Source organism: Staurois parvus, unplaced genomic scaffold, assembly GCF_062004578.1.
Source record: "Staurois parvus isolate SC_StPar_1 unplaced genomic scaffold, SC_StPar_1.0 ptg000763l, whole genome shotgun sequence".
NCBI classification, from domain to species: domain Eukaryota; kingdom Metazoa; phylum Chordata; class Amphibia; order Anura; family Ranidae; genus Staurois; species Staurois parvus.
Genome location: NW_028318559.1, coordinates 688337 through 703148, shown reverse-complemented (window position 1 = coordinate 703148; position 14812 = coordinate 688337). Strand labels below are relative to the sequence as shown.

General features: G+C 46.0%; 1 protein-coding gene across 1 annotated transcript in view; it reads left to right on the top strand.

Annotated features, from left to right (window-relative positions):
* The window catches only part of LOC149444920 (RUN and FYVE domain-containing protein 1-like), a 233999-nt gene that overhangs the window by 141140 nt on the left and 78047 nt on the right, over positions 1-14812 (top strand). The window contains exons 12-13 of the mRNA XM_089654398.1: positions 80-247; positions 579-676. Of these exons, the coding sequence (XP_089510524.1) occupies positions 80-247; positions 579-676 (266 nt within the window). The remainder of the gene's footprint in view (positions 1-79; positions 248-578; positions 677-14812) is intronic.

The window sequence follows — 14812 nt, the reverse complement described above, 5'->3', positions numbered from 1 at the left end:
TCTTTTTTTCCAAATATTGAAGATATTTTGAAATACTGTATATATTAAAAATTATAATGGTTTTTCCTGATTCTGTTAGGAACAAGAAAAAGAGCTAGAACTTCAGCTTGCAATAAAGACAGAAATGGAAATGGCCATGAAACTGCTTGAAAAAGATATCCATGAAAAACAAGATTCTCTAATAGTTCTACGGAAACAGTTGGATGATGTAAAATCTATAAATCTTCAAATGTGCCAAAAAGTCAAAGTAAGTATACTTTGATTTTAAAAAAAATAATATTTCTTCTTTTATAGGAGAACCTTCCCAATAACTAAAAAGCTAGCCCATTATGCAGTGCATATGTTGAAAATGCCTATATATTATAACTGCTTTGATCCACCCTAAACAAAAAATAAAACTGGCCATATAAAGCAGAGGGCTTTATGTTTTGCACAGTCCCACTAATTGGCTAAGTACCCTCAAAGTCATAGTTATGTTATGTATGGTGCACATCACAAGAAAGGGATTTGAGTTTTGTACTGCAGTAAACAATGGGTAATGTTCTATGTGCTAATTAACTGTTAACTTTTTTGTTTAGGAAGCAGAAACTGCCTTGCAAAAGAAGACTGATACTGTAGCTTCACTAAAATCCAAATTAGATCAAATGGAATTGGAAACGAAGCTGCTGGAAGAAAGGTATGGATTTTAAATAATTTAAGGAGTGTTGAAGGTATTGCTTGAAAACCATATCTTAATTTCTAGAATGCCCGATTCTGGGATGGAAAAAAACACTTGTAGTGGTTAAACACCCAAAAGCTTTGGAGGGATAGAGGAAAAGGCTTTATTGCTTGCCATATGCTTTGCTCTGGCATTTTTCTGGTGCTCTCCTCTTCTTCCTAATGCTCTGGGCTTTTGGCAGCTCCTTTAATGATTAGTTCTGCATTGTATGTGAGGAAGTAAGCTTGGGACTGTTGCCAGAACATCCTAGAGAGGAGGCTTTAGGGGACTGGTTGCACATATGGAGGGAGCCTGCTGGAGCAAGAAGTAAGGTTAATAATACACATTCTTCTTCTACCCCCAGACAAAAAAACAAGCATTTTCCCTTGAAGTAGGGTGGCGTCATTGAAATTTAAGCCCAGATTTGGTCTTTTTTTTTTTTTACAAAACAGAAGTAGAGGCTGTACAGTGAATTGAAGTTTGTCACAGACATTGAGCATTCAATGATATACACAATAATTAAAAAAGTACTTCAACCACCTTATAAGTATAGTAAATGTGGGCCAGAAGATATCTAGATTCTGTGTGACCATGGAGGACAGACTCTGTGAGGATCAAGTCAGAGAAAGAGCATTGACAAATGCAGAAAAGCAAGCCAGCCTGTACATACTGATTTATGTGAACTGAGTTTGTTTCTAAGTTACTTATCAAGAGCCCCCACTTTGGAATTTATGTGCCTTGACTACTATGCTGTCTTTATAGTATCTTACTTACATTGGGTCTGGATGGCTCCCCATTGGGAAGTTGGTCCTTCTCTTTTAAGAATATGTATACACGACCATTGGCTGTTTACTGAATATACAGTTGTGACCAAAATTATTCAACCCCCACTGAAATTGAGTGTTTTGGCCAGTTTGACATTGCTTTTGATCATTCAGTCATCTTGCTTACATTTACATTAAAGAGGCACTTGTAGGTCAGACAAATATAACATAACAGTTATAATGAAATAACCACAAATGTCTTTTCTGTGCTCACAGCATTATCAGTTTTATTCAACCCCCAAGTGACATTCAATCTTAGTACTTAGTACAGCATCCTTTTACAGTTATAACAGCTTTTAAACGTGAAGCATAGCTTGACACAAGTGTCTTGCAGCGATCTACGGGTATCTTCGCCCATTCTTCATGGGCAAAGGCCTCCAGTTCAGTCACATTCTTAGGCTTGCGCACTGCAACTGCTTTCTTTAAGTCCCACCAGAGGTTCTCAATCGGATTTAAGTCTGGTGACTGCGATGGCCACTCCAAAATGTTCCAGCCTTTCCTCTGCAACCATGCTCTAGTGGACTTGGAGGTATGCTTGGGATCATTGTCCTGTTGAAAGGTCCAACGTCTCCCAAGCCTCAGGTGTGTGACGGACTGCATCACGTTTCCATCCAATATCTCCTGGTACTGAAGAGAATTCATGGTACCTTGCACACGCTGAAGCTTCCCTGTACCTGCAGAAGCAAAACAGCCCCAAAGCATGATTGACCCTCCACCATGCTTCACAGTAGGCAAGGTGTTCTTTTCATCATAGGCCTTGTTCTTCCTCCTCCAAACATAGCGTTGATCCATGGGCCCAAACAGTTCTAATTTTGTTTCATCAGTCCACAGAACACTATCCCACAACTTTTGTGGTTTGTCCACATGGCTTTTGGCATACTGCAGTCGACTCTTCTTATTCTTTGGAGACAGCAAGGGGGTACGCCTGGGAGTTCTGGCACGGAGGCCTTCATTACGCAGTGTGCGTCTTATTGTCTGGGCTGAAACTTCTGTACCCACATCTGACAAATCTTTTCTCAGTTCCTCAGCAGTCACACGGGGACTTCTCTCCACTCTACGCTTCAGGTAGCGCACAGCAGTCGAAGTCAGCATCTTCTTTCTGCCACGACCAGGTAGCGTTTCAACAGTGCCCTTTGCCTTGAATTTGCGAATGATGCTTCCTAAGGTGTCTCTTGGTATGTTTAACATCTTTGCAATCTTCTTATAGCCATTGCCCTTCCTGTGAAGAGAAATCACCTCTTCTCTTGTCTTCCTGGACCATTCTCTTGCCTTCACCATGTTTGTAACCACACCAGTAAATGTCTAGAAGGAGCTGAGTATCACAGTCATTTTAAAGCTGCCTAATTGGTGCTTATTATGCTTGATTGCTGCTCGGTGACATCCACAGGTGTTTTCAATACCTGATGGAAAGCACCTGTATGAACCTCTGTTCTTCAGAGTGGTAGTCTTTAAGGGGTTGAATAATTGTGGCAATGAAGAAACCACATAAGAACCATTTACTACTGTATTACATAAACAATTGATGTCATTTTAGTTGCATTTGGGTAGTTACAACGTCCTTGTAGGATTTGATTCTGAATACAATTCCAAATGTACACTATAGTCCCTAAACCCCTTTACAGCATTGGGGGTTGAATAATTTTGGTCACAACTGTACCTGAATTTCCCACCCAAGAGACAGTGGCTTCACCTTGGTCTACTCATTTGCACCTCTATGGGCAACATACGAATGCTATGAATTTTAGTCTACCCTACTGATTGATATTATTCTATTACATATTTGGAGTGGTTTCCAGTGTATTGATTCTGTCACATGTCTCCTAAAGAAGGATTCCTTAAATGCATAGAGTCCACATGTGAATTGTAATTGGAATCTTTGCATGTTGTGAACCCCTACGTGGAAAGTAATTTTTAATGTGTAATAGATTTTTTATATATGTTGTTGATAGTTGTACATGATTTGCTGGGATGTGGACATATAGCACATGCAGTCTGGGTTTTTCTCCTGCTATAGTTCTGTAATACATCTGTCTCTTTATAACACTCACCAAATGTAACATAGGATGAAATAAAAAAATGAAAAATGGTTAACTAAAGCTTACTAAAGAAATAGATTCTTCAGTTATGAAAGTGAATGCGAACTGAGCTGTGAAGTGAATGCAAAAATGAAGCAGTGTCAACTTCAACCAACCAGTCATGCGTTAACAACAATACTTTTATTTTAATTGTTCAGTACAAAGGATGTGTATTCATAGACCTTGGGTTATATGCACTACCTTCAGGTGATTTGACAATGATGGACACTAGCAAAAGTTTGCTGGGGACACCCCCAGTGCACTTTCGTATAACCCCACCCACTCCATGGGATACCATTTTTTTGCTAGTGTCATATGGTGGTTAAACCTTTCTCCTCTGGAGATGTTTCTAACCTATTCTTTTTATTTTTCTTGTCTACTTTGACGGACTTATCAAGATCCAACTGCTTATTGCCTCAGGGCTCAGTAGCTGTTTCCAGATCAGTTACCCTCAACGTACGTCTTCGGAACCCAGACCCAGCAGTGGGGATGGCTTATAGTGTTTAGTACACAGGATGTAACTAGGTGTGGTTAGCTGCAGGGTGTTGTCTAGGACTGTGGTCCATTTGTATGGCACCCAGACAGTGAAAACCCTGTTGGGGATATTCCTACCATGATGGGTGAAATTTGGTCATCTCCGGGAACCTGCAGCATGGATAACGTAAAACAAGGGCATCCCTGTATTTATGACCTGGTCCTATTTTTACATGTTGGGCGTTATTCAGTTTAGATTGTTTACATCCTTCTGTAAAGGTTTCTACTCTGCTTGGAGGTAGGTAATGTTTTTATAGCATTTACCTTTTCATATTTGGTGGGTTTTTCCCCCAGTGTTCCTGCTTGGAAGGTGATTTAGTTACAATACGCCTACTGGCTTACACACTTGTGCCTGACATTTCCACAGAAACCACAAGAAGCTCATCTGCTAATCTCCTGAATGTCTGCCTTTCCAGAGTCACAGCCACAGGACATTGGTCAGCTGCTGGGTTATAGCATCTCCTTTCCCAGACTTGCAAATACCCTCCCATTATACATGCATTTTGTGAGTATCCCAAAGAGGATCCTCTCACCTAGCAATGGCAGGAACAAAGCATAGAGGAGCTGAATAAAATTTGTTCCACTGTTGGCACTGAGGAAAACCAGCAAAACGCTCAGGGTAATAGCTGTTCCCCTGCACCAAAGCAAGGTCCTATATTGACACAGCTCCCTTCCTCTAATTAAAGATGCTTCTAAAGTACAAAACAGATTGCCTATCTTACCAAGGCAGGTTTCACTACAACTATAAAAACATTGCATGAGTGGGTAGAGCCCATCCCATGAGACAAGTGGTTAATTGGACAGCAAACGAGGCTTGTATCAGACTGTAATGAATTAAAATGACATTTATTCAATTCTTTGCATAATGATTTGCGATGTAGTTATATTAAAGTAACACACAGTGCTCAGTAACCACAATATACATATACACATACAAGACACATATTAAAAACTATGTCAAGTAAGGACGTCTGGACGTCAATTGTGGTATATGTATATGTATCCTGCAGAAGCCCAACCTCAAATGGGTATATTCAAACTTTCAAGTATTGATTTAAATTACGGCTCCACAGGTTTTAATACAGGCACATATACGCCCCCAGGCCCATACAAGATAGGAAATGCACATTTTACACAGCATCTCTCAGCTCTGAAAAGCAGGAGGAGGTGAGCTAAAGTCTTATGCTGCAGAGCTCAGTGAGGAGAGCTCTGAGCTGTGATTGGAAGGAAGGGACCCACACCCACCCGACAGTACACAGCTGTGGTTGTCAATCACAGGTTGTGTGCTGGAGCTCTCCTCCCAGTTACCAATTATCTCTTGGAGTTGGGAAAAGCTGTCAGAAGTGATTCATTCAGCTAATAGAGGAACAAGACAACATAGAGAAATCACACTCAGTGGTTTGGATAGAGACAAGTACACAGCATATTATGTGTTGTCCATATTTAATGTCAGAGGTTTACAACCACTTTGAAAAACATTCCCTCTCCACTCCTCCTAGTTCCTGCATACCATGTGTTAAAAAAAAAAAAAAAAAAAATCTCTCTGTACCTCTATTTAACCTACTTCGGCTTGGTCATGGGATCCTACAACTCCAGGGAGCATTAACAATGGCTGGGCCATGGGAGCCCATATCACGGCTCCTGGAATTCACTGCTGTTGTTGAGTGCTCCCTTACAAGGGAGCTAGAGCTGCAGGATCATGTGACTGGACCAGTTTAGAAAGGGTAAGTATACAGATTGTTTTTACACAGGGTATTCTGGATAAGTAGAAGGAAAGAGAGGGAACATTTTTAAGAAGAGTTAGTTAGGCTTTTTTTTCCACTTTACAGATAATTTTATAAGTAAAACCTGAAGATATTGTAAAAAGTGTGCTTGATATCTTTAGCTATAAACAGAGGTAAAATAAACTTGTATGAAGTAGGAAAAGAAAAGTATAATTTTACTTTGTTTACCTGTCTCAGAAGGTTGCTATACAAAGAATAAAATGTGCCAAATCTGATTGTGGCAATACTTGATCACTTTTTTTCATGAAAGTTGCCTGGACTATTCACAAGTGCATTGTTTAATATTTCTGCCAGTATTATAATGAGAAAAAAATGGGGAGCAGAGATTGGAAGAGTTGATGAATGTTACAGCATGCCATCTGTAATAGAAAGTAATTGGTACCTAGGGCATTAATAACTGATGATGGGAGAAGCAGCCTGTCTTAAAGGGGATTACCCATACTGTTGTCTAAAAAAAAAAAAAGTGAAATACAAATGTCGAACTTACAGTAAAATCCTTTTCTTAAATGTACAGTACAGAACACAGGCTTCCATTAATCAAGACCATGGGTTATATGCTGCCACCTTCAGGTGAAGACACTGGCAAACAAAGCTCTTAGGAAAACCCATATAACCCCTCCCATTACCGGCCATCCTTAATTTTTGCCAGTGTTCTTAGTTGATGGGCAGTTTCTCTCGAATTGAAACAGGTTTCTGGTTTATTAGAGGTATTCTACAGTACTTTAAGATTCCTTGCTAATCCTCACACTGAGAAATCCCTTTCGAAACCCAGTGTCAGGAATGGACTCACCGCTGATGGTGCTGGGGCTCACCTGCTGTGTGGGCTGCAGTACTGGTGCTTTCCAGCGGGTGCTTTCAGCAGCCAGGATCTCACTCCTGCAATCAAGCCATCACCTGAGGCTGATTGCAGGAGGTGTATTTAAGCAGGACCAGGCCTGCAATCAGCGCCTTGGTGTTTTCCCATGAGCCCCTGTATCTTGTTCCTAGTTTCCTGTGCATCTGTTCCTGAGAGAAGTTACCTTGTTGCCGACCCTGCCTGATCCTGATTCCTGTTGACCGTCTCCTGCTCTGACTCCTTGCTCGTCCCTGACTATTCTTCTGCCTACTCCTATGCTGTTTGACCTCCTTTGACCTGATGTGCAATAGAAGACAGAGAGTACTGCACTCGCTGCACCTATCCTGCCTTTAACCCTGTAAAGAAACCCTCTGTATCAACTGCTTCCTCCTCTGTTCCATCCTCCAGCTCTTCTCTGTCTTCAGCTGCTCCCTCCATTTACAGACTTGCATTTACTTGCAGTGCTTCAGTAACTAAACCCAAGAAGAAGCGAAAATTCTTTCCAACCAGTACCATTCTGCCAGTATCCAAATCGGTCAGCCTGCCGTCTGAGAACCCACTTTCTGTTATCCCGCCCGATGACTGATGACCCAGTGTCCGCTACCCAGCATGATGATCCTACCCAGCCTGATGATCCTATCCAGCCTGATGACCCTATCCAGCCTGATGATCCTATCCCATCTGATGATCTGGTGCCCGCTACCCAGCCTGATGACCCTATCCAGCCCGATGACCCTATCCAGCCCGATGACCCTATCCAGCCCTATGACCCTATCCAGCCTGATGATCCTATCCCGTCTGATGATCTGGTGCCCGCTACCCAGCCTGATGATCCTATCCGGCCTGATGACCCGATGCCCGTTATCCAGCCTGATGTCCCGATGCCCGTTATCCAGCCTGATGCCCCGGTGTCCGTTGTCCAGCCTGATGCCCCGGTGTCCGTTGTCCAGCCTGATGCCCCGGTGCCCGCTGTCCAGCCTGATGCCCCGGTGCCCGCTGTCCAGCCCGATGCCCCGGTGCCCGCTGTCCTGGCAGATGACCCGGTGCCCGCTGTCGAGCCAGATGACTCGGAGCCCGCTGTTCTGCCAGATGACCCGATGCCCGCTGTCAAGCCAGATGAACCAATGCCTGATGACCCGGTGCCCGCTGTCGAGCCAGATGACCTGGTGCCCGCTGGCAAGCCAGATGACCCAGTGCCCGCTGTCGAGCCAGGTGACCCGATGCCCGCTGTCGAGCCAGGTGACCCGATGCCCTCTGTCGAGCCAGGTGACCAGATGACCCGGTGCCTGCTGTCCTGCCAGATGACCCGGTGCCAGCTGTCCTGCCAGATGACCCAATGCCCGCTGTCCTGCCAGATGACCCAGAGCCCGCTGTTCTGCCAGATGACCCGGGGCTTGCTGCCCTACCAGAAGACCCGGTGCCCGCTGTCCTGCCAGAAGACCCGGTGCCCGCTGTCCTGCCAGACGACCCGGTGCCCGCTGTCCTGCCAGACGACCCGGTGCCCGCTGTCCTGCCAGACGACCCGGTGCCCGCTGTCCTGCCAGGCAACCCGGTGCCCGCTGTCCTGCCAGACGACTCGGTGCCCGCTGTCCTGCCAGACGACCCGGTGCCCGCTGTCCTGCCAGACGACCCGGTGCCTGCTGTCCTGCCAGGTGACCCGGTGCCTGCTGTCCTGCCAGGTGACCCGGTGCCCGCTGTCCTGCCAGGTGACCCAGTGTCCGCTGCCCAGCCCGACGACCCGGTGCCCGCTGCCCAGCCCGACGACCCAATGCCTGCTGCCCAGCCCGACGACCCGGTGCCTGTTGCCCAGCCCGACGACCCGGTGCCTGCTGCCCAGCCCGATGTGCCTCTGTCTGCTGCCCAGCCCGATGTTCTCTGTCCGCTGCCCAGTCCGATGTGCCTCTGTCCGCTGCCCAGACCGATGTGCTTCTGTCCGCTGCCCAGCCCGATCCTGATTCCTGTTGACCGTCTCCTGCTCTTTTGCCTACTCCTATGCTGTTTGACTTCCTGTTGCCGTACCTTGGCTCGTGACCCATTTACTCTTTGCCTGCTGCTCTGTTCTGATTTGCTTCCACTGTTACCGACCCGGCTTGTCTGACTACGCTACACTCCATACTGTCATCGATCCATCCCGCACGAATCCAGTCACTACTGTCCGATCCTGCCAGCCCCTTCACATCAGGCTCTCCCCCGGTACATACCCTCGGCGGACCCCTCTACCACAGTTGGGTGCACTCAGCGGCCGCGACCTGGTCTCAGTCCTGCGCCAAGTCCATCCCCACCATCGGGCTCTGGTGAAAAGGCAGACTGGGGCTTAGACTCCGCGCCCTGGGGAATCCCGTTCTGTGGGTCACTAGAGATCCCGCCAGGCGGTGCCTGACAGTACCTTATGGCCTGACCCAATGCCTGCTGCCCAGCCCGACGACCCGGTGCCTGTTGCCCAGCCCGACGACCCGGTGCCTGCTGCCCAGCCCGATGTGCCTCTGTCTGCTGCCCAGCCCGATGTTCTCTGTCCGCTGCCCAGTCCGATGTGCCTCTGTCCGCTGCCCAGACCGATGTGCTTCTGTCCGCTGCCCAGCCCGATCCTGATTCCTGTTGACCGTCTCCTGCTCTTTTGCCTACTCCTATGCTGTTTGACTTCCTGTTGCCGTACCTTGGCTCGTGACCCATTTACTCTTTGCCTGCTGCTCTGTTCTGATTTGCTTCCACTGTTACCGACCCGGCTTGTCTGACTACGCTACACTCCATACTGTCATCGATCCATCCCGCACGAATCCAGTCACTACTGTCCGATCCTGCCAGCCCCTTCACATCAGGCTCTCCCCCGGTACATACCCTCGGCGGACCCCTCTACCACAGTTGGGTGCACTCAGCGGCCGCGACCTGGTCTCAGTCCTGCGCCAAGTCCATCCCCACCATCGGGCTCTGGTGAAAAGGCAGACTGGGGCTTAGACTCCGCGCCCTGGGGAATCCCGTTCTGTGGGTCACTAGAGATCCCGCCAGGCGGTGCCTGACAGTACCTTATGGCCTGCCTGACCATTCCACCTCTCCAGCCCTGACTACGCCTGTGTTCCTGCACATATTGATATTAGTGGAAGGTTGGTTTTGTTAACTGTGCGTTTTGTATATTTAGGCAGCTAATAATAAATTATATTATTATTACATCATTCCTGAAGCCTGCTACTGTTTCATGTACAGGAATGCAGACAACACAAGATGCTGGTGTGAGGAATCATGTTGTACAACAGAACTACATCCAGGTCAGGCACAGAACAGGAAACAGGAAGTATAAGGCAATGCAATATTACCATATGCAAGTAGGGTCACAGTATTTGCATAATAACTTTATAACATCTCCCTTTTTTACATTCAATTCAAACCTTATAAACAATTAAACTAAAACAGATCCTGAACAGTCTTGAACATGGCATACTGTGTTACTGGTAGATACACTACAGATTGAGTCTATCTGGTGGTCTTGAAACTTGACCACTACGCAAGACCACAGGGATTTTGCCTGGGGAAATCCGTTCAGCTCCAGAAGGTGTTGATAAGGAGCTACCCTCTTTCCTGGCTGGTGTGTTTGGCAAAGAAGAACTTGACGGGATATGTGACTGCATTTTGTCATCCTCATTGTATCCCGATATGACAGCAGAGTTCTCTCTGCTTTGAGTATATGGTCCAGTAGGACTCGGGGCATTGAGCACCTCAGGAGGATCACGTGCAGGATGCTCATAGGCTTGTGTGGTGAATCGTTCTGCCTTTCGCAGGTCCACTCGATTGCGGCGGTAAAGACTGCCTTCTACATCCACAAGATATGATCGAGGAGCAACTCTCTGAACACAGGAACCCAGTCTCCAGTGACCGGTCCTGTCACCTGGAAGCGGCTTCATACGGATTGGCTCTCCAATGCTTAGTTCAGGTAGGTCTTTAGCAGACACATCGTATGACAGCTTGGCAATCTGTTTCCTCCGCTGCAGTTTCTCCGGGACACCTGTAACCACACAAGGATCAAGTAATATGTTGGCCACAGGCAATGAAGTCTTCAGTCTCCTAGACATCAAGCGCTGTGCAGGACTACTGTCCATGCCTACAGATGGGGTGTTCCTCCAATGTAGAATGGCCTTCCACGGATCAGTACCATCAAACTTGGCCTTCTTACAAAGATTCTTCACTATCTTGACAGCCGATTCCGCTTTGCCATTTGCTTGCGGGTGCCTCGGGGATGAGGTAACATGCTCGAATCCCCAATCTTTAGAGAACCGTCTGAATTGCTCACATACAAATTGAGGTCCATTATCCGAGATTAATCTATCCGGCTGGCCATAACATGCAAACTGTGCTTTACAACGCTTGATTTTAGTATCAGCAGACAGGTCAGGAAGTAGCTCAATCTCCCAAAAGTCAGAATAGTGATCAACAATTAGTAGAAAATCCTGGCCAGCATAATTCAGCAAGTCCATGCTTACAATTTGCCAAGGCTGGGTGGGCAGCACATGCAACATCATAGGTTCTTTCTGTTGTGCCTGCGCATATTCATTGCATGCCGAGCACCAGCTAACAAAGTCTCTAATCTCATTCTGCATGTTGGGCCAGTATAGGGTATCACGTGCTTGCCTATAGCATGCTTCTCCGCCAATGTGACTGGCATGAATACGAGTCAGCATCTCTGATCTTAAAGATTTAGGAATGATGACCCTTGGCCCCTTGTACAGTATACCATCCTGAATGGCGATTTCATCTCTGAAAGTCCAATATTCTCTCACAAGTAATGACACTTCCAACTTGGAATCAGGCCAACCATTCAGAACAACATATTTAAGAGCCTGCAAACTCTCATCAGTTTCAGTGTGCTGTTTTATCTGAAGCAATCGTTGGTCCGTGACGTTTAAATAGTCTGAATGATTAATCTGTGACAGGACATCCAGGTCCCGTTGAACATTGCAAACTGTGTGTTGTGCATACTCAGGTGTACCACCTGATGCTGTAGCTCTGCTAAGAGTGTTACTAATGTACATTTCAGGACCAGGTTTATAGACAACATTTAGGCAATAGTTTTGTAACGTGAGCAACATGCTCTGTAGACGTTTGGGTGCACACAAAAGGGGTTTCTTGAAAATAGAAATCAGAGGTTTATGGTCAGTTTCTGCCGTGATCTCGTCGCGCCCATAGAGGTAGTGATGAAAGCGCTGGCAGGCAAACACTATACTCAGACACTCCTTTTCTATTTGTGCGTAGTTTTGCTCGGTAACAGTCAGTGCCCTTGAAGCAAAAGCGATAGGCTGGCCAGCTTGCAATAGGCAACACCCAAGTCCAGTTTTGCTTGCATCACTTTGAATAGTTACAGGTTTTGTAACGTCATAGTACTTCAGGACAGGTGTGTCCGTGACCAAGCGTTTGATGTCCTGCACTGCATTATCATGCTTAGGAAGCCAATGCCAAACAGCATCCTTGTCCAGAAGCCTTCTCAATGGCTCGCAGACCTCTGAGAGGTGTGGTAGGAATTTTGCTAGGTAGGTAACAAATCCAATGAAGCGTTGCAGGGATTTCACATTTGCTGGCTGCGGCATATCCAGTATGGCTCTGATTTTTTCTAGGTCAGCCTTCAAACCCTCCCAGGTTAGAATGTGTCTATGAAAGCGGACCTCTTTGACCTTGAATTGCAGTTTTTTTCATGCCAAGTCTCAATTTTACCTGCCTACAACGATTCATCAGTGCCAGCAGTTTGCCATCATGATCTTGCTCTGCTTCCTCATCTGTGTCCCCACAGCCAACCACAAGGATGTCATCAGCTATTGGTTCAATACCACCGAGTACAGCCAATAGTTCATGTTGTTTACGTTGATATACCTCTGGTGCAACTGATACTCCAAAAGGCAGTTTGAGCCATCTTTTCCTGCCCCACGGAGTCCAGAAGGTTGTCATGTAACTACTTGCATCATCCAACTTACACTGTAAAAATGCATCCCGGGCATCAACAAGTGTGAACAGACGTGCCTTAGGCAGCTTGTACAAGACATCCTCGAGAGTTGGCATGATGTAGTGAGATCGTCTCAGTGCCATATTTAAGAATTTGGGATCTATGCATATTCGTAGCTTATTTGGCTTCCTTACAATCACCATGTTACTTATCCAGTCAGTTGGGTCAGTAACTGGTGCCAAGTGTCCATTGGCCTCATACTGGTCAAGCTGTGCCTTAACCGCTTGTTTTAATGCCACCGGCACATTGCATGGTGCACATTGGACTGGAGGGACACTCACATCAAGGTCGAAATGAACTTCCCCTGGTACAGATTCCACCGGCCCAGTAAACACATCACTAAATTCCTTTAGCAGCAGTTGTTTTGTCAAGGGCCCCTTGGATAGATTGTCCATCACATTAAGCTCTGCAGGGATGGAGAAACGTATCAGCCCTAGACGCTCACAGGTTGAGCCAGACAACAGTGGCTTTTGGCAGGCTTCCACAATTTCAAACTCCAGCTTGTGTGTTAGTCCACGTAAGGCACATTCTGTCTTGAAGAGCCCTAGAGATTTCATAATCGCACCTGAGTATAACTTTAACCTGGTCTCAGTTGGCAGTAGACGTGCTTCTGGTGCTAACACCATTTTGTCTCTTAAGCACATTACATCACAAGTTGCTCCTGAATCGAGCTGGCAGGATTGGGGCTTATTATTTAAATGTGAAGTGACAAACCATTTCTTTCCTCTGGATTGGACAGTGCCGATCAATTCACTGCTGTATATAACTTCAGTGGTGTGTGTCTCTTCCTCATATGCGGATGTATTCTCCACATTGTGTAATTTGCCTATTGATGGCCGTTGTTTACTTGACAAACAAACGTTAGCAAAATGGTTTGTTCTTCCACAAGACTTACAAGACTTCCCATAAGCTGGACACTGCTCTTTAATTCTTTGATGCACAGTCCCACAGTATTTGCAAGCTGTAGGGTTGGCAGTATTTGTGCTAATCAGGCGGCGTTGCTGAAGTTTGTTTATGTTGCGATGCTGCATTGCAATGTTTATGCTGTTGGTCTGCTGTCTGTCTTGTTCCATAACTTTCGGACGTCTGTCAGCGAGCTCTGCTGTACGGCACGTCTCAATGGCTGCGTTTAGAGTTAACTCATGTTCTCTTAGGAGGCGCCTGCGTGTGCTCAAGCTAGCTATACCAAGAACAATTTTGTCCCTTATCAATTCGTCTCTGAGTGTACCATATTCACAAGTTGCTGCCTTTTCTCTCAAGCGTGTAACAAAGTTATCAAAAGATTCTCCCTCTTCTTGTTTGCAGCATCCAAACACATACCTTTCATAAATTACATTTTTAGCAGGTTTGAAATAAGCTTCCAGTGCATTTAGAATGGCTGTAACATTGTCTTGCTGATCTGCTGTGAGGGTCAGATTGTGTTTATACACATGCCTGCATTCACTGCCCATGACTCTTCTCAGGGTTGCTGCCTGCACTACTGCAGATTTCTCATTCAAGCCTGTAGCCAGAGAATAATCTTCAAATTCAGCTCTGAAAGATTCCCAATTGCTGCTCCAATCTCCACTCATTCTCATCCCCTCTGGGGGAGGTATGCCATTCATGGCAGCCATAATGTCCGTAAGCCTCTGAGCTATCAAATATCAGAAAGTCCACAGTCTCAGGCTGTAGTTCACAAACCTGTGTTTCCCAAAGCTGCTGTGCTCCAAACAAGAGGCTCAGTACTGATTCAAGTCACTTCTGACACCATGTTTCATGTACAGGAATGCAGACAACACAAGATGCTGGTGTGAGGAATCATGTTGTACAACAGAACTACATCCAGGTCAGGCACAGAACAGGAAACAGGAAGTATAAGGCAATGCAATATTACCATATGCAAGTAGGGTCACAGTATTTGCATAATAACCCTATAACAGCTACTTCCCTGTGTCAGTCCACACATTTCTGGTCATACCCGTATCCCTGACACCCAACTGCACTTATAACTACTGTGGCAACCACCTGCAGCTTGCAAAAAGTGCCCTTTGGCAATAGCCTTGGGACATTACCTGGACCCTTCCATATGAAGACACAGGGCTGG